The 19,524-nt window shown below is 42.2% G+C and overlaps 1 protein-coding gene across 11 annotated transcripts in view; it reads right to left on the bottom strand.

Annotated features, from left to right (window-relative positions):
* Positions 1–19,524, bottom strand: part of rnf220a (ring finger protein 220a) — a 492,773-nt gene that overhangs the window by 165,622 nt on the left and 307,627 nt on the right. For 6 of the 11 annotated variants that reach the window (XM_085983083.1, XM_085983087.1, XM_085983089.1 and 3 more), the window contains exons 5-6: positions 11,963–12,037; positions 2,612–2,707 (exon numbers count right to left, since the gene is read on the bottom strand). In XM_085983083.1, the coding sequence (XP_085839209.1) occupies positions 2,612–2,707; positions 11,963–12,037 (171 nt within the window). The remainder of the gene's footprint in view (positions 1–2,611; positions 2,708–11,962; positions 12,038–19,524) is intronic. The other 5 variants (XM_085983088.1, XM_085983090.1, XM_085983093.1 and 2 more) reach the window with 1 other exon arrangement.

Genomic DNA, 19,524 nt, shown 5'->3' with positions numbered 1-19,524 from the left:
ATGGGTTTTAGTTGGTTAAACTCCAGCGGTACCCATGTGCACACTTGGAGGTCTCTCAGCCCTGGCTTTACCAACCTTCGCCTAAAATCTTTGAGCTTAGGTAAGTCGGGTGTGTGTACTCCATATAAGGCAACAGAATCTATGTATCTCTGCATTTCTCAGTAGAGTGGTCTGGAGACTTTTAAACATGGTGATGGGTTTCCGTACAGATCAGACGCACAGCAAAAGGAAAAGATGCTTCTTAGCAACATTGAGTTCATTTTTTTTAAGCGTTCATGACATGCAACAGGGACGAATAAATCTGTACACAAAGGATAGAGACTAACATTTACTCAAAATCTTGATTGCAAAAAATGGGCAAAGTATGTTAAACTTACTGTTACAATCATTATTTTTGAAATCAAACAGAAAAATTAGCATTTAGTGATGTTCCAGCCTCATACTGTGAGGCATTTTATTTTCTCATTTTTATTTGACAGCTAAAACTGTTCAGATAAAAATGTACATAGTTCACACATTGTGAAAGTGCTAAAATTAGACATATAGAACAGCTTCTGTGCCCACCAAAATAATCCACTTGATGGTCATTATTTGTGCTGATTATTATTTTTTTTTCAGTGTTCCTCCAATGACTGAGCTGGCAAATGCACCATCTGGAATGGTACTGGGCCATACAGAACATGGTTTGAGCTGAGTTAACTGATATGAGCTGTGGCAACAGTAGGTGCACTGTAATTGGTCTCAGGACTCTCGAGCTATGGAAAGGTAAATCAACCCAGGTTCCCGGTCTTGATCATTATCCAGCGTCTGGAAAGTGTGTGTGTGCGAACTCCAGCTGAGAACAGATCAGGTTTGACTATGATGGTCCCTGTGATTGAATAGCTTGCTAAAGCTCACCTCCCGAGTTAACAAATGAATAGTTCCTCGTTCAAGATAGTGGAGAGCTATATTGATGCCTGAGGAAACATACTTCAGCATAAGTTAAAGCCTTAGAAGAGAAGAAATTGGAAAATAAATGTTGAAAGATTATTTTGTTTTTAAACTAGCTTTATGCTATAATTAAAATCATGAAAACTTTGGTTATTTGATATCCGGAGTCTGCCTACGTTAAAGCACTTTGGTTTAATTATAATAGCTCTTTTTATTGACCTGCTCTTCTTAAGCTTACAGGCCTTTTATGTCAGCTCAACTGGGCTTTCCCGTAATGTCTTTATTAGAATAACTTGTTTTTTTACTGTTGATTAATAAGATTGCAACAAAAAATAGGAAAAATGCTATCTGTAACCATTCCAGAAATTCCTTCAGTTAAAAGGATCTTAGTTAGACTGCAAAACGCCTTTATTTTTCTTCTTTTGCTTCCCCCAAGGGCGGCCAAGGAAACCCATTCCCCAAGTCCTCAATGTTGCTATCAAGTTAGCCATTGGCTCAAAGCAGCAGAGGATGATTGATGTAACAGATACTATTTTTCCCAAACCCCTACCTATGATGGCATGGGCCAGCTGATAATCTCACTGCATGTGAAATCATGGGGCCAAATCCATATCCAACTGTGCCATAGCACATCCTGTTGAGGCACCAAAATGAATGGTCCCCCTGGAGTCGCCTGATCTTTATCCAGCTAATTTTTTCCACAGAGTGAGGCATTCTGTGTCTGCGATCCTTGGCACTTATGCTCTCGCTGACACATCTCTGAAAAGGTTACCATCGCCAGCTCTTGGGGGAAAAAAAAAATCAAATGAGAAACTAAAGCTAAATGAAAGCTAATAACATGCCTACAACTCACATACCAAGAAAATTGTGGTTTTTTGGGGGATGACATTATGAACAGTTTCACAAACGCTTTTGCTAGAATATATTTATCCAATAATGGAATTCTACCACTAAAAACATGCCATGTTTTCCCAGTTCTCACGAAAGGCCATCGACCTGAAACGTTAACTCTGTTTCTCTCGCCACAGATGCTGCCTGACCTGCTGAATATTTCCAGCATGTTCTGTTTTTATATGCCATTTATTTTAATGGCCTACCACTTTTAAGTAAAAGCTCCTGGAAAGTAGACGAGCATGCCCTTCTACAAACTGGTTTAATGACAAACCATTCATTTGTTACTAGTGATAGGAAATGACTTGCTTCAAGGGCGCTGTTTGACTAACACGGTGAAGTTTCTGCAACATTTCAGGACAAATGACATTATTTTGATTTTTTTTGTTTTGGAAAAAATAATAATTGCCTGGGACTCATATTGGGGTCATTGCCCAGAATTCGGAGTACTCACCCCAGGGTCACTTTCTCCTTCCATCATTACTCACTGTAAGACTTCGATTTTTAAAAGGGATCCTGCTAGTGAGAATTCCTATTTTAAATGGGCCTTGCTGATGAGATTTCCCATTTAAATGAAGTCCTGATTGAAAAGCGAGTCCTATTGGTGACACTCTCTATATAAATTACGTCCTGTTGATGAGATTCTTTTTGAAATGGTTTCCTGATAGTAATATCTCTCCCCCTTTAAAAGAATAAAAATAGTTGGAACACTGTCCAGATATGCATAAAAATCACTTTGCACCTGGGTTCTTACAACAGTCAATGGATGCCGTTCTTCCCCCTTTCCCACCTGGTATCTGTCTGAATGATGAGTGTCATCTGCAGAGAGAGGCGACGCTGTAGGAGATTCCCCTTCCCTTTTAATTGGTGCTGATAGCAGAACAGACTGTAGAGAGAGAAAAAAAATCCATCAAAAGAACATCAGTCGCAATACAACATTCTGTACTTATTGAATATGAAAAACCCCATGTAAGACATTGGAAAATATTAATATTGTTGAAATACGATTACAGTTCATATTGTTAAAGGAGCACAGACACCAGTGCAACAAGATCCAAAGAATCCTGGCAACGTCCCAGGCACAAGCTCTTCTGATCAACTCAAACCATTGTGCTGGGCACCGGCTTCTCTTCCTCAGAAGGAAGTGTCCACACTTCTGTGTAGTCATTCTTCTTTTCTCCGCACAGAAACTCTAACATTTCTCAGAGCTTTCATGAGAATTGCAGCAATACAACCCCAACCATTATAAAGACGCTCAGGTTATCAGTTAGGATGCCATGGCAACATATATGTTTTGCTATTCTTTACATAACTAGCTTATCCTCTGGTCTACATCATTGGTTTTATTTCTCCTTTCTACCCGCCTTCTCTTACTATGCTAACATTGCTATGAAGCAGTTTCTGCTGTGATGTGATGCTAAAGTTGTAATGTACACCATGGGAGTCAGAGCATGAGCCAAATCCAGTGAAAAGCGACGTGAAACTCCCTAAAGAAGGTAGTCTTCAATCCCTTTGGCTTGACACTACATGGAGTGTAACAACAACAACGACTTGCATTTATATAGCACCTTTAACATAGTAAAACATCCCAAGACACTTCACAGGAACATTATCAAACAAAATGTGACGTAAGGAGATTTAAGGACAGGCGAGAGGTATGTTTTAAGAAGCATCTTGAAGGAGGAGAGAGAGGTAGAGAGGCAGAAAGGTTCAGGGAGGGAATTCCAGCGATTAGAGCCTAGGCAGCCTGAAGGCATGTCCGCCAATGGTGGAGCAATTACAACCGGGGATGCGCAAGAGGCCAAATTGGAGTGTAACTCAAGTGTGGTGTCAAACTGGTTCAAAAAGCGGTCAGGAAGTCGAGTGAACTGCCTGGACACTCTTCAAATCTATTTGGAGTTAATTTGAAAGTTTATAGAGCAGGGAGGATTGCTTCCTGTGCGCACTAAACTTTTAAATTTTAACTATTGAGAGAGGAGCTCCGCTTATGTTTATAACCACACATGCAACAGTTCTCTTGAGCAGGAGAATTGGGAATTCTAGCCAACCAATATAAATTGCTTGCCTGGTACTTGCACTGCAGCTACCTGTCTGAGATTGGTAGCTGCTGTATATTTGCAGAATTTAAGTATTTGTACTTTTGGCTGTTTCTCGTTTTTAGAGCTTTCATACTTTTGTCTCTCTGTGCCTCTTTTTTGATAGTTGTTCTTTATTTCCATGCTATCACATGGCTTCCCTGCTGATCAGCACTTCCCCAAATCAGTATGGTTGAAATTTGGAACTCAACATTTGGGGAAATCTCAAGCGCAGGCAGAGTTCTACCGCTCAGTAATATAATGCGTTGGAGTTCCAAAGTGCTTCACAACCTTCATACCTTGATTAGTTTTATCATCTATACTGTAACTGAACTGCGATAAATTACTGTTTCTCTAGAAAGGACTAAGGTATGAATGGTGTATTTCTAACTTGCCTCAGTTGAAATTAAGCTAAAGAGGCAACATTCAATGTGCCGGATATTCAGAACATGGATAATTGTTACACTGTACTGTGAAATGGGTCAGCATTCTGTTTAATAAGAGCAACTGGGAAATAGCAATGTAACATTGAAAACCTTGACTTGTGCCAGAATTGTACCAGAAACAAATATGCATCTACTTGGAGTCACAATTAGCTGTATACAGCGATATAGTAACATATACAAAGTAATAATATTCCAGTGGCAGTCTATTATTTATTAATAAAGCACTTAGGGTGAGAATCATAATAAAAGTGAGAAGCAAATACCAAATGAGAAAAGCCCATATGCTCCATTAAGCCCACTCTTTCCAATGGGCTGCAAATAACTTGTACAATCATGCTCTCTCCCTAAGTTATTCAATCTGCTGAGAGAGGCAAATAACCACTCAGAACGTTTCCATGAAAATAAACTTCAGTGTAATCTCTTCTTGAGCCCAAAGGCTGTTGAGCAAAAACTCAAGGATATCCATCTAACATTCTTAAGCTCTGACCTGTTCCTTTAGTCCCAAGAAGTCTTGTCCCATAGTACTCCTTGTAATTTGTATTATCTGAGCCTATACTTATTGCTGCAAACTTCAATCCCTTTCATAGCCAGATATTTTGTTCTGGTCTTTTTAAAGGATTTAATCAACATAACATTAACTACTTTTGATAGGAATCTGTTCTACATATCTACAACTCTATGGGGAAAAAACAATTTCTTCTAATCTCTAGTCTTGCTTGAGGCTTGCCAATTTTGTACTTGTGTGCTCTAGTCCTACAATCAAATTTTAAGTTAAATAACCTGCTTACATCCACGTTATCCCTACCTTGCGGCATTTTAAAGACCTGAATCACGCCATATCTTTTTCTTCAATGAGAACAAGTCAAATTCTGTCAGTCTATCCTCATAACATAGCAGCGAGTGTTAGAATCATGCTTGTCACTCTGCTCCCAATCATTCACATAAAACTATTGTGATGCCAGGGAGCCAGTAACTCACGCATGTCCTCTGGGCACATGGGTTGGATACTTTCCAACAATCTTTAATAAATCATCACTCCCTATCATTAATCCTCTAAATAAATACTTTCTTTGCTACATATGGACAACAGGAATTGCACAACTCTGTATCTAGTATTTAAAGAGTAAAACATTCACAGTCTAATTTTTTTTTTAAACTATTAGTAAGAACTGCAATTAGTATTGATTGGTTATTTATGCTGACGATTTAGCAAATATTTTTTGTTTTAAATAATGACATCATAAAGGCAACTGGAGGTATTATGGCTGACAGTGTGAAAGAGCTGAATTACCAACATTAGAGATTCATTCAGTAGCCCAGGATGCTTCACCAAACATATCAATCCACAATCTTGTGCAATGGTCATACCCAATAGCTGCTCCTTGTCAACCCCCTCTCCCCAGTGATGTCATCAGCTATCACCAATTAAACAAAAAATGGATGTATATATTTTAATCAGCAGAAACAAACAGGGAGAAAAGTATGCTAAGGGTAATCATAATCCTTTGTAAATGTTTAAGTTATAAAAGAAGCCTTGACAGTGATACTTCTTCTTTAACCACTGATTTAACATTTCCTTCTTCTCTAGTCCTAGGGCTGGTCTGATCTCCAGGATGTACCGAGGCAGTATTTTTGTAATGTAAATTATTCTTTCTTTCCCTTCCAAAACCTTTTATTCAAAATAGAGGTCAAATGATTAATAGACCACAATAGTTTTAGTCAAGTAGAAGCTCATTCCTGTATTAATCAAATAACTGAATAATCGGTGTTCTCCCTATGCAGACAGTGGAATTAAATGTTATGTATTGGTTTCATACTTTTGGCCAGCTGCTAAAGCAAGGCCCATTTATTTCGCAGCCTCTGAGATCCATGGAGACGACCTCTGAAAAATGTAGGGCCGAACTAATCCCAAACATGTCAATCTCAAGCCCTCTTCTACATACGGCTGCAGTTCAGCTTAATAAACTATTCTTAAATACTGTGGAGCTGTTCACTTCCAAACACCTCCCTTGCATGCGTAAGTGAAAGTGCAGAACCACTGATACCAAATAATACTGTCCTTCTGCAGCTGTAGTGTATTATAGGAGTGTCACAAATAATAGATCTTTTAATGCCAAACAGTTGCAGGTTGCCTGGGTGAATAATCGATTATTTGGTGATGACAAAAAGGGATGCATGCTAGTAGTTACAATTTCAGCATTTTATTTTTTTAACAATAAATATTGTTATTTTGAACTGCAATGCAGAAATGAGACACTATCAATCATCCAACACTGTAAAGCACATTCCATTTTTCATGAGGGCCAACAGTTGGAGTTGCCAGTTGTGGTACTCAGCTAGATGAGAATGTGGCTGATGGGTGATGTAGTGAAGAAATAGCACAAATGTATGCAACTTGTGTCTTTAGCACATGCCTTGTGAATAAAATGTGATATTTACTAAATGTGCTGGGGACATCTAGTGGTAAGATATTAACACCGCAACACTTTTAAAGATTTTTAAAAACTTATCAACCTATCATAGTGATACAGGCTGCAACATATCATAAATATCACCGGAAGCCGATTTGGACCAGCTTAAATTCTTTCTATCATGTCCAATATCAGCTGTTCATCAGGCACATATAGCTCAAACTGACATGGAGAATCAGGTATTTTAGTGATGAGCACAGAGTGTAGTTTGTTCATAAATGACTGACATACATAAATAGACAGTTTCGCTCCCAACTGGGTCACATGTTTAAGTCCCAGGTGACGCCTGTCGCTTAAACTTGCGAGCCTTACTTTGGGTGACCTTCATTTCTCAGCTGTGTAGAGTGCTGGACAATAGCAACTTTTTCCATCTGGCAGCTTCTGACTACCCCTCCCCATAAATCACACTTCCTACTGGATAATGCGAAGGGCATCAGCAGCGTGTTATGAAAAGATTGGCACCCAAACGAGGGAAAATGCAGTGTTGAATAATCTACAAGAGGGAAAAAAGATTTTGATTTTATTTAAATACATACTCTGTGATAATAAAAGTTTCATTTAAAGGGAAATCAATGTGACTCTCAACCACTTTAAATTAATGAGATATGTTGTAACTTTATTATTACAAACTTTTGTTAGAAGTCTTAGCAGAAGCTTCATTAAAGCCAATTAAAGTCCTTGTTAAGAAGAAATAATTCTGCCAGTGCTAAATTTATGACAATATTTTGCGATCTTTATTCCAACAGTTTGGTGCTGTGGTGACAGGAAATTTCTTATTTCGCTATACAATAAATGATTATGAGCTAAGCTGTTACAAAAAGTGTCCATGGTTATTATACAGCAGGAAACCACAGAGTGGGAATCGGTATACTTTCCGAATTGAATGATTTTAAGGTTCATATAGATGCAGCCATCAGACGTGCAACCTTGAGCTGCTGGAAATTCACATTTAATAGTAACCATCCAAATTTAAATGATTTAAAGGAAAATCCAGGAATGCTATCAAAATATCTTATCTTAAATTGTCATTAACTAACCAATAGTGCACCCTCCCAATATAGTGATCCTGAAGCTTAAAGATTTTTTTTTAAAAACAGTAACAGTAAGGATTATGGGGAAAAAGTGCTGGAGTACTTAACCTTCCTGTGACATGAATTAGCAGGCTTTCCAGTTTGCCTCTCTCAGTTTGTCAGATGAGGGGAGCAACAAAAAATATTTGCCCGTAATTTGCAGTCAGTGGCGAAGCAAAGGCGTTCGCCCGCCGGCCCCGAAGAAAGCTTCTCACAAAGATCTCGTGATCTCTGTGGCGAGAAGTTTGGCTTTTTCAACATGCAGTTGAGATCAGTGTCGTTTAGTGGGAATTCCATAGCGCGAGCTGTTGTGAGGTCAACAAGCTGTCTAAGCAACCAATCACAATGCAGAATTCTCACCGACAGTGAACCAGGAAGTGAGTAAGCTCCTTTGATTCTAACTTTTTAAAAATGTTATAGAGAGCAAAGCAAAGATTGGGGCTCTCACATGGGGAAAAAGTAAACCTGAAATAAAGATAAACACACTTTTAAAATAGATAATTTTTTTAAAGTTTCTTAAAAATTATAATTTCTTTATTAAAATGGAAAAATTTGACACCCAACAAAATTTAAATTTGTTTTGCAGAGTCATAGGGGTCGATTTTCCCGAAGCTGTCGGGAAGAAGGCGGGACTACAACTTTCGGGTTTTTGACCCGCCTACATCGACATCCGGCCAATCCGCGTGATTTTCCCTTGATTGACCTTGTTGAGCCCGCCCAGCGGGCTCAGCAGGCCAATTAAGGGCCACCCGGCAACAGGTGACGTCACAGACTGCAATTTCATCTGTCAAGAGTTCTTGACAGATGAAATATCAGTGTTTCACAGCTGTTTCAAGCTGTGAAACACTGACAGTCTGAGTTCCAACCTGAGTCCTTCTGCATAGACTCAGTTAGAACTCTCAGCAGCACTCAAAGCTGAAGGCTGTCACTTTTCACAGATCGCAGCCATTCAGCTTTAAGTGCCGGCCAAGTGATGGGCTCCTGACGCCTGCAGGAAGAAAGGCTGTTAAGGTAAGTACAGGTAAGTAAAAGTTCTTTACACACTTTAGACACACCAAACACACTTACCTTTGCACTCATGCACCCATCACTCACTTGAGCGCCGACATCGCGACCCCTCCAACCCGACGGCCCGCCTGCTCTAACCTGGTGTGGTTTGGAGCCATCGGGAAACCCACACGAAACCCCTCAAAATAGGGATTAGGCTAAAAACTGCCTGTTAACAGGCAGTTAATTGGCACTAATCCCTTCCCGCCTGGGGTCGGCGGGTCCCATTGCGGGGCGGGTACCCGCCGCCTCTGAAAGTTGCGTGGAGCGGGGTTTTGGTGTCGGGACCCCCAAATTCGGGATTCCCCCCCCCCACACGCCTGAAACCCCGCCTGACGGCTCCATGAAAATCGACCCCATAATGTTTGTTTAGCAGTCAATACGCTGTTAAAATCCCAGATACACCTAATTCAACAAGACCTAACATTTAATGGGGTATTTAACAGCAAAATTACCGAGGAAATGCTGAAGTTTTCATCAGTTTCACTGAATTCCCGAATACACAGATTGCCAGATATGTGGGGGGAGGGAGGAAGGCGGGTCACACTGCAGCCAGTGTCGGAGCAGTGAATGACTGACCATCACTTCAGGATTTCTGCGTTAGGATGCACATGCGCTAAATCCTGAGGTTGCTGTCAGTTTCAAAGGGGTAATAGCAGTGAATGCTGTTCGTTCGCTGTTATTACCCACCGCAAATTCCGGGCCATTATTTTGTAAAACAAAATGGTATATGCATGGGAGCAGTGATGGACGACAACTTCTTATTTAACCCAATTTAGCGGTATCTTCCAGATTACCAACACTCCTACATTTAGCAGCTTATAATCTACTGCCTTCCTTGCCTTGGAATTGTGAACTCATGCCAGTAAGGACTGTGTCTGTAAATCCTAACATTTCTCTTGCTTTCTCTAGCTGGAGAGAATGATGTGGAGGTGCAGCTATCGCAGCATCCATAGTGGTTGTGAAAGCCCTCTATCAAAACTATAGCCAAGTTTGTACTACACATATGCTAGCCTGCAAAACGAGGAAAAGCTGACCCAGCCTCAAAAAAGCAGACTCAAAAATAGACCTGAATATCTATGACATGTAGTTAAGGTGAAAGTGCAGGCTTGTCATGACTTAAGCTGCAGATATACCCACTATTTGAATCACTTGTATACTGGAAGATTGTGACAAAGAAAATGGGGATTTCCCCTCATTTCTTGTGGGAAAATTAGGGCCAGTTTTCCTCTGCAGGCCCCCACTGGGTACACAGTAGGTCCAGTGAACCAGACACGCACTGTGCATTTGAGTGAACTGCCCACAATTTTCCTGACACGGGCCATTTGCATGAGCTGGATATACTCCTGGCCGCTTGCATCAGGACCTTCTGTCTGGCTGCTGCTGGAGAGACCTGGAATTTATCATGGGAGGGAATAAAAAAAAACTACTCACCAGTCACCACTTACTTCAGAGGTTTGAAGTGAAAGGCCTACTGCCAGGTTTCTGCAGGTACTCTCTGTTTGCTGCCCAATGGTCAAGCAAAGAGGAAACTGAGGCAGGAGGCTGGGAAAGACCCTTCCTGCCTCATCTGCATAATTACACTGGAGCAACTCTGGTTTCCAACGGCAGACACTGCGCTGAAAATTCAGACTGTGCGTGTGAAATGTGTACAGTTGGCATGTATGCCACAATCAGCCAGGGTTCCCATTCCTGGTTGATTAGAAGTGTAGTAAACACTGAGGAAGATAGTAATAGACAGGCTGGTGGAATGGGCAGACACATGGCAGATGAAATTCAACACAGAAAATTGTGAGGTGATACATTTTGGTAGGAAGAATGAGGAGAGACAATACAAGCTAAATGGTACAATTTTAAAGGGGGTGCAAGAACAGAGAGACCTGGGGTGTTTGTGCACAAATCTTTGAAGGTGGCAGGGCAGGTTAACAAAGCAGTTAATAAAGCATATGGGATCCTGGGCTTTATAAATAGAGGCATAGAGTACAAAAAACAGGAGGTTATGTTAAACCTATTATAAAACAGTAGTTCGGCCCCATCTGGAGTATTATATCCAATTCTGGGCACCACGCTTTAGGAAGGACGTGAAGGCTTTGGAGAGGATGCAGAAGAGATTTACTAGAATGGTTCCAGAAATGAGGGATTACAGTTACATGGAGAGACTGGAGAAGCTGGGGTTGTTCTTCTTATAGCAGAGAAGGCTAAGAGGAGATTTGATAGAGGTGTTTAAAATCATGATGGGTTCAGATAGAGTAAATAAAGAGAAACTACTTCCAATGGCTGAAGGGTTGGTAACCAGAGAGCACAGATTTAAGGTGATTGGCAAAAGAACCAGAGGCGACATGAGGAAAAACATTTTTACACAACGAGTGGTTAGGATTTGGAATACACTGATAGGGTGGTGGATACAGATTCAATATGAACCTTCACAAGGGAATTGGATAAATACTCAAAGGAGAAAAAATTGCAGGGATATGGGGAAAGAGTGGGGGAGTGGGACTAACTGAATTGTGCAGACTCGATGGGCAGAATGGCCTCCTTCTGTGCTGTACTATTCTATGATTCTATATCCAAAGGCCCCTGCTGAAAACTGCAAATGCAGGATATTGAGGGAGGACAGGATTGGGCTTAACAGTCCTTTACCCCACAGTTGAACAGGCTGTTACCACTCACTGCCATCTAGGTTCAGATATGACGAATAGCCACTCGCATAAGCTACTGGAGGTTGGCTGGACCCCAAAATCAGTCGGCAATTTGGGGGAGGGGATGGGGGGGTTTATTTGAATTTTTTTTAAATGCAATTTTATTCAAAAGTCATCAGCAGATTCCTCCATTATAGTGTTTACGCCATGTGAAAGGAAAGCGAATGCTAAAAGCATTGTGATGTAAGAACTCGTAATGATACAGCACCATGTGACAGTAAAGGACAATGTCTTTTGCAACATGTTACTGGAATACTCAATACTTAGATATATTTCTGCCACGCTGGGCTCTGTAGGAAGCACAAAATCAAGGGGCCCCTGCGACTCATTCACCTGTCCTCTCCCTCCTTTACATCCTTCAGCGCTGGAAGAATGGGTGGCGTGCAGGTCAGCAGTTGTGCTGAGAGACTGAGAAACGATAAAAGCGAGGAAAAATTAATCAAAAAAATAATTTGCGCAGCATGATTAAAAAACATAACTTTTACACAACCAGCTAGCTCAGCACAAGTGACATTTGCAAGAGGGAAAAGTATCTTCAAAAGGTAAGAGCTTAAAAATAATAATTCATGGCTTTTCAACCTTTTACATGATGTTCCCCCACCAGCTAATTTTAGGTTTAATAGCAGCAAGGCAATTAATCTTTGCAAGCCTGGTGGCTCCAACACCTCTGACTTCGAGACAGCTCCTTTTTAGAGAGAAGCATTAGACATCTTTTCCTTGCTATTTTCTATCCCACAAATTAATCTTCGTCGTACATCTCCAAAATGAATTGAAATTGCTAGCACATTGTAAATATTGTTTCCCTACGCGTGCAGGATCATGTGTCATAAAGTGAATGGAAGTGCATTTCCCTCTGACATTTTGTTAACTGAATTCCCTTTAAGGCAGCCATTTGAGACTATTAAGTGCTATCCCCTCATTTACAGACGGCTGAAAGAAGAAATCTGGGAGGCTTTCTCTCTCGCTCTCTTTTTTTTCCGTATCTGCTGGGTTGTCAGTGGAATGAATTTTAAAAAAAACTCAGCTCACTGTAAAGCTGACTCTCCGGTTCTATTTTTTCTTTCCTTTGTTTGAACAAGTACTTCTGTACTTCTTTCCTCAAACCAGTCACTATTTAGCAGCCAAACTCTCTGGCATTATAAACTGTATTTTAAATATACCATTGATTCCAACAATCACTGAACGGATGCAGGGTTAAGGATCCCACTACATCGCCACAGCAATGTACTAAACACTAACTTGAGAAAGAGTGTTCCCTACTGCACCAACGTGAGAGGACTGATTGTTCTAATTAACTTTGTGGAATCAAAAATTGTTGCAGTGTAAAAAATACTGGAATGATGAGTAAATTTGAATAGGCTTTCTCCGTGTTGGGAGGCGATTGGCTGGCGTAGGGTTAATACATTGTTATCGCTACAACCTGGTTTGAACAACGTGTGGGAGAAGTTGATGGCAGTGAGTGCAGAAATGAAATGTCAGAGTACTGCAGAAGTGTTCTTCAGAGACTGGGAATTGAGGTACATTGTCAAAGCAGTGGTAGGGGAACTTTGTACTCGACATGACTTATGCCCTAACTGATGTGAAAGGCAGACGATGATGTCACAAGGTGCAAAATGAAAAACAGGAATTCTGTTCTCCGGTACTGTCATATTTTCCCTCCAGATTTCTACCAAGAAACCTGAAATTCCTGGCATAAAGTCTCATACTAACACATAGCAATGCTAGCCAACCACCTGTCTGTTCTTGCCGGCAGGAGGCCCGGTTCATTCAGAGGCCTGGGCCTCAATTCCCTTTGCTGGTGAGCTGCAGGTGACAGTTGGAGACGTAGTGGGGGTGGAGAGGTGATCCGAGGGGAGACCTCGGATTTTTCTGTGGGCCCACTCCTGCTTCTCCTGGTCTCGCCAAAAAAAAAAAGAATATTTCTGGGGCCATTTTGTGAGTGGCGTCCAGTGGTCGCCCTTGCCCACCTGGTACAAATGGATGGCGCGTTCATGGCGCACACTCCACCCACCTGTACCACAAAATTGCAATTGGGGTCCAATGTATGTCATAGGACCCAATACTGCCCTTGCAAATGCCCTAGGCAAAATGGTGACAGGTGGGATGGGCCAGTAGGCGTACGACTCTGATTTTAGGGCTGCTACTATCCCATTCCCAACCAGCGAACCAAGTTAAAATAGAGGCAAAAATTTAAGAAACACAGTATCCAGTCAGTACTGATAGGGAAATGGTTATCCAGATTGATACACATGGCAGATGTGACTGGAAAGCAAAGGCATTAACAGACTACGAAGATCTTTCCTATTTAATATTAAGGAACTCATTTCTGGAGATAGTACCAGACGATTTAAGAATCTGATTACTTGATCACTGTGGAAAACTATCGAGTAGTGAGGCACACGTGCTTATTTTTATATGGCCTCGCAAGCACAGGTAAGCCGTCGCATGGGTGGGAGGCCAACTGCCTTATGTTGTCCCACGCACCAGCGGCTCAGCAAGCCAACTGCTTAACCCATCCCGGGCTAGGCCAGAGGGGGGCAGCCAAGCAGAAAGCAGATATCTGAAGAGAAGGAACTCAGATGTTTTAAATGTGGTGAGGTAGGCCACAAATCAAACACCGCTGGTCTTTTAGAAATAGTGCTACGCAAACCGGGAGACCCCATAAGCTTGTAATGCATTAGATGGCTAGCTAGGTGCTGATTGTCGATGTAGATAGATTGACTCCTCATGTCACTGAACCGGACAGGTTTATCCACGACAGACACAAATTCGTAACGTAGGTTTAGTGGGCATCTGCTATCTATGTTAAAATTCAAACTGCAAAATTGAAACTATTTGAACACAAAAGATTCCAGGTAAATACATACTTGATCCAAGCACAGAATTTTAATCTGCCAAAACTCAAACCTTTCAGTTACACTGTAAGGAATTCTTAATCATAACATAACTCATAGAACTAAATTATCCTTTAGCCATGCAGAGAGTTAAATCATTTGCGTGCAAATAGGCTCTAATTTCTCATTACATGGAGCTGAATGTTGTATAAATATGTCATCTACTATAGACTGCATGCTACCATTTGGCCATTGCTGCATCTCATCTCCACAACTGCAACTTCTCATACTCTTTTTGCAGACTTCCCATAACAACTGCAAGAGATCACAGAAGAAGGACCCCCTAACATTAGACCTCATACCCTATGTGAGGAAGAAGCCCTCCAAATTATCGGAAGGGAGGCCATAAAGAGTAGGGATGGGGAAGTAGAAGGTTCAAGATTCAGTACCAACTTCTGCTGCTCTTCTTTTAGAATCATAGAATAATACAGCACAGAAGGAGGCCATTCGTCCCAGCTCCCTGTGTCGGCTCTTTGAAAGAGCTACCAATTAGTCCCACTCCCCTGCTCTTTCCGCATAGCCCTGCAAACTTGTCCTTTTCAAGTATATATCCAATTCCCTTTCTCTTTCACTAACTGCTAGCAAACATAAACTGAAACCATTTACTATACCACTCCTTCTTCTGAAAGCTATATGTGCAAGCTGCTCATCAGGACATCAATGTAACTTGTCTTTCTGCCCTCTGTCTCTAGCTATGCTGGAAAATGGTGACCCAGCATAACACTAACACTAACACTAACACACTAACACACACACACACACACTAACACACACACACTAACACACACACACTAACACATACACACACACACACACACACACACACACACACACACACACACACACACACACACACACCCTTCCAAGCACCAGCTCAGATGCATCAAGCCCAGGGAGAGTGAACTAGAGGGCACTGCACTGGGTAAGACACACAGCACAAACATGCAGGTGCAGCTAGTTGTGGCACAGGAGAAGGAGGAACCTCCTGTCCAGAGAGCTCCTCCCGCCTCCACGTTATTATGCGAGCTGCTACCGGCTCGCGCTAGCCCCTCTCCTGTTTGCCTCCCCCTCTGCCCTGGATTTACCTGCAGGTTGCTGCCAGAGAGGGAGACGGCCCAAATTGGATCCCGGCAAAGCAATGACCTGCCTCTGGAGGCGCAACAGGGCCCGGCAGTTCGTCAGTATTATTAAAATGATGCCTAAGGCCCAATTTCTGTTGAGCCCTGGTTTGGGCATAAAATAAAAATTTCTACCTGAGAGTCTAATCACTTTTTAAAAAATAAAACATAAGGTGATTTTCTCCTTCAGTACACACTGGGAGCACATGTTTGGAAATTGTGCCCACCTGCCCATTAATTTCCACCTATTAAAATTTATGGTGAGAAATCATTTGCTGGAGGGGCACAATTTATCGATAATTAACTCCCAGCAAACAGAAAAATCTCCTCATATGCCTTTGTTAAGAGTTTCCTGTTGCGTATTGAATTGCTGAATAAATGGTTAAGTGGGCTGTGGGATAGAAGTTGACCAATTGCTTCCTTTTATTCACAATTTGTAGAAACCCTCATTCAAGTGTAACATTTCTTAGAAAACTAGTTTTCGGATTCAGCTGCACATCTTAGAGCAGTGAAACCTGCGGTAGATTTTAGCATTACTGTACCTTTTAATCTCTGGGACCTGAAAAATCCAAGGCAGATAGCTGGAATGAAAATATTCTTTAAACATATCTGGAACACATAACTCTCCATAAATATGGGCTAATCTCAGCAGGGGAGGCCAAGTAGGAATAGACGGTGTGAAAATAACAATTTAATAATGAAGAGCTTTTGGGACTAAGGGCAGACCATGGGCATCATGTGGACTGAGCTCAGTGGGGTTCATTTGTGATTCATTTGAAAACTGTATTTTGTTCATCATTATTTTAATATTTTATCTTGTTGAATGTTTTATGGGCGAGAGTAACGTTGGGGTAGATTCTCCTCCCCAGTAGCGTTCGGGCAGTCAGCCTGCGGAGCGTAACCGTAGGGCAGCCAGTACGTCTGGCAGAAGACCTGGTCCATTTTGAGGGTTGGGCATTGTTAGTATAGAGATGGCGGGCTGCAGATGAAAACCAGGCACCCAGGGACAACACCTCCCCCCCCCCCCCCAGCCCCAACCTGGCTCACCAGAATATCGGATGTGTGAATTATTAGTCAATTATGTGCTTATTAAAGTGAAAGTTATCAATGCTGGGGAATTATAATTTTTTTGTGTCAGTATTGATGAATCTCAGGGCTGCCACTGTGTAGGCTACCTGCATGGCAAAGTTCCCCTTGCTTTTTCCCAACAATGTGCTTGAAACCAACCTTTGAAAAGTGTCCATTCTGCACTACCGTGAGTTTTCCTTTTACATATCACCTATCATTATGAGTGAAGTTTCGTGCCAATCTGAACAGGGTTGTGGGCAGTTTTGTGCTCTGGACTTATGCTTCTAGTGGATAGCACTTCTAGAGAGCTGGCACAAACACAAAAGGACTCCTTCTATAAAATTCTATCATTCTATGATTCTATTACTGGGGTGAAGCTGCCCAAATTCATTTCATGTGAGGCCCTTATACCCAGCCAGAGAGAGGAGACTTTAAAATCCCATCAGTTTAGATTGGATTCAATCGAGATGCCAGAGGTGAATGGACAATATTCTAACCCACTGCCCTACCTAGTTTCCATTTTTATTTTTGGCCCCAAAACTCTTTTCTTTGGTAATTTGGTCATGGAGGTTCAGTACTTTCTTCTTGCATTGAAAGCAATCATGACTAACAAATACCTTCATGCACATGCTACCTAAAAATGAAGACCTGCAGGCAGGATTATCTGCCTGTCTGTGGTTGTGAAAGTGGCACCCACACTCAACCTTTACGCCACATGTTCATTTCAAGCAGCCATGGGGGGATCTGTGCAATATTGCCCAGGGGATAAACTGCCAAGCATTTGTCTGGTCACCGGCACACTTCTTAGGAAAGCAAGGGAACTCATCTGGTTTGGTACATCAGCAGGGCAGCAGCATGATAGTGCCATCCAGTTTTATTGCATTGCTGTGTTTCCCAAAGTCCAGGGTTTAATAGGTGGGTAACCATGTACCATTGCAAGCTCCTACTGATGACCATACAACTTTTTTTTAACAGAAAGGGGTACCACTCGCTTAATGTCCATGTTGTGGTGTGACCAGATGCAAAGAATCCTTCATGTGAATGCTGGATACGCGGAGTGAACACACGAAAGGCTGCTGGACCGGATAGCATCCCTGGACGGGTACTCAAGGAATGTGCTGATCAGCTGGCTGATGTCTTCACCGCCATCTTCAATCTGTCATTGGCCCAGGCAGTAGTCCCTACATGCTTCAAGACCGCTACCATTATTCCTGTGCCAAAACAAACGGCTGTGACGTGCCTGAACGACTATCGACCTGTCGCACTCACACCCATCATAATGAAGTGTTTCGAGAGACTGGTCCTGGCTCACATCAAAGCCAGTGTTCCCGCCTCTCTTGACCAACACCAGTTTGCCTATCGTGCAAACAGATCAACGGAGGATGCAATCACAACTGCTCTACACTCGGCACTGAATCACTTAGATGGTAAGGAGACCTACATCAGAATGCTGTTCATAGACTACAGCTCAGCATTCAACACTATCGTCCCCAACAAGCTGGCCACCAAACTCCAAACTCTTGGCCTGAACACTTCCCTCTGCAACTGGACCCTGGACTTCCCAACAAACAGACCCCAGTCTGTCAAATTAGGTAACCACACCTCCCCACCCCCCCCCCGACCCTGAACACGGGGGCCCCACAAGGATGTGTGCTGAGCCCCCTCCTCTACTCCCTCTTCACCCACGACTGTGTGGCTGTTCATGGTTCCAACACCATCATCAAGTTTGCGGATGATACCACGGTAGTAGGCCAGATCACCAACAACGATGAGTCAGCCTACAGGGTGGAGGTCCAGCATCTCGTGAAGTGGTGCGCTGATAACAACCTGGCCCTTAACATCAAGAAAACCAAAGAAATCATTGTGGACTTCAGGAAGTCTAAAGGCGGAAGTCACACCCCCATCCACATCAGTGGGGCTGTGGTGGAAAGGGTGGACAGCTTTAAGTTCCTCGGAGTCCACATCACGGAAGACCTCTCCTGGTCCCTCAATACCTCCTCTCTGGTGAAGAAGGCCCAGCAGCGCCTATATTTCCTAAGGAGGCTGAAGGGATGTAACCTGTCACCCCTGATCCTCTCTAACTTTTACCGCTGCACAATAGAGAGCATCCTGACAAACTGTATCACAGTATGGTATGGCAGCTGTAGCTACTATGACCGGAAAGCCCTGCAGCGGGTAGTCAAAACTGCCCAACGCATTACTGGCACCCGGCTACCGACCATAGAGCACATATACCAGAAACGCTGTTTACGGAGGTCACGGTCCATCATCAAAGACCCTACCCACCCCAGCCACAGTCTGTTCGCCCTCCTGCCATCTGGGAGACGCTACAGATGCATTCGCACCCGTACGACCAGATTTAGGAACAGCTTCTTTCCCAGGGCTGTCATCCTACTGAACTCCACAAATAAACTCTAAAGCCTGCACATCTGCCAATGCACTTTATTATGGTTATGTTTATGTTAATGTATTACAAGCCAAATGTATGTTGAATGTTTAAATGTCTTAATCTAAATGTACACTCTCGGGAGCCGCAAGCCTACATTTCGTTGTACTGCACTTGTGCACTAACAATGACAATAAAAGTTGATTTGATTTTGATTTGACATGTATAAAGAAAATCTCTAGTGCAGGCACTACGGAGTTGCAAAATATTAATCATCTGTTAAAGAATAAGGTTTGATAACATTGTAATTTTGGCTCCTCCAATAGTGAATTTATCCTAGTGAGTCATATCGACAAGGAAGATCCCAGGTTCAACCATTACTACAATGAGTTTGCTGATCTTGGACATGGTGGCAGGAGGAGTGCTACA

This window comes from Somniosus microcephalus, chromosome 3 (assembly GCF_052327205.1).
Source record: "Somniosus microcephalus isolate GS21.2 chromosome 3, FLI_Smic_1.0, whole genome shotgun sequence".
Taxonomy (NCBI): Eukaryota; Metazoa; Chordata; class Chondrichthyes; order Squaliformes; family Somniosidae; genus Somniosus; species Somniosus microcephalus.
Note: the sequence above shows the minus strand (reverse complement) of the source record. Positions and strands in the feature narration are given on the sequence as shown.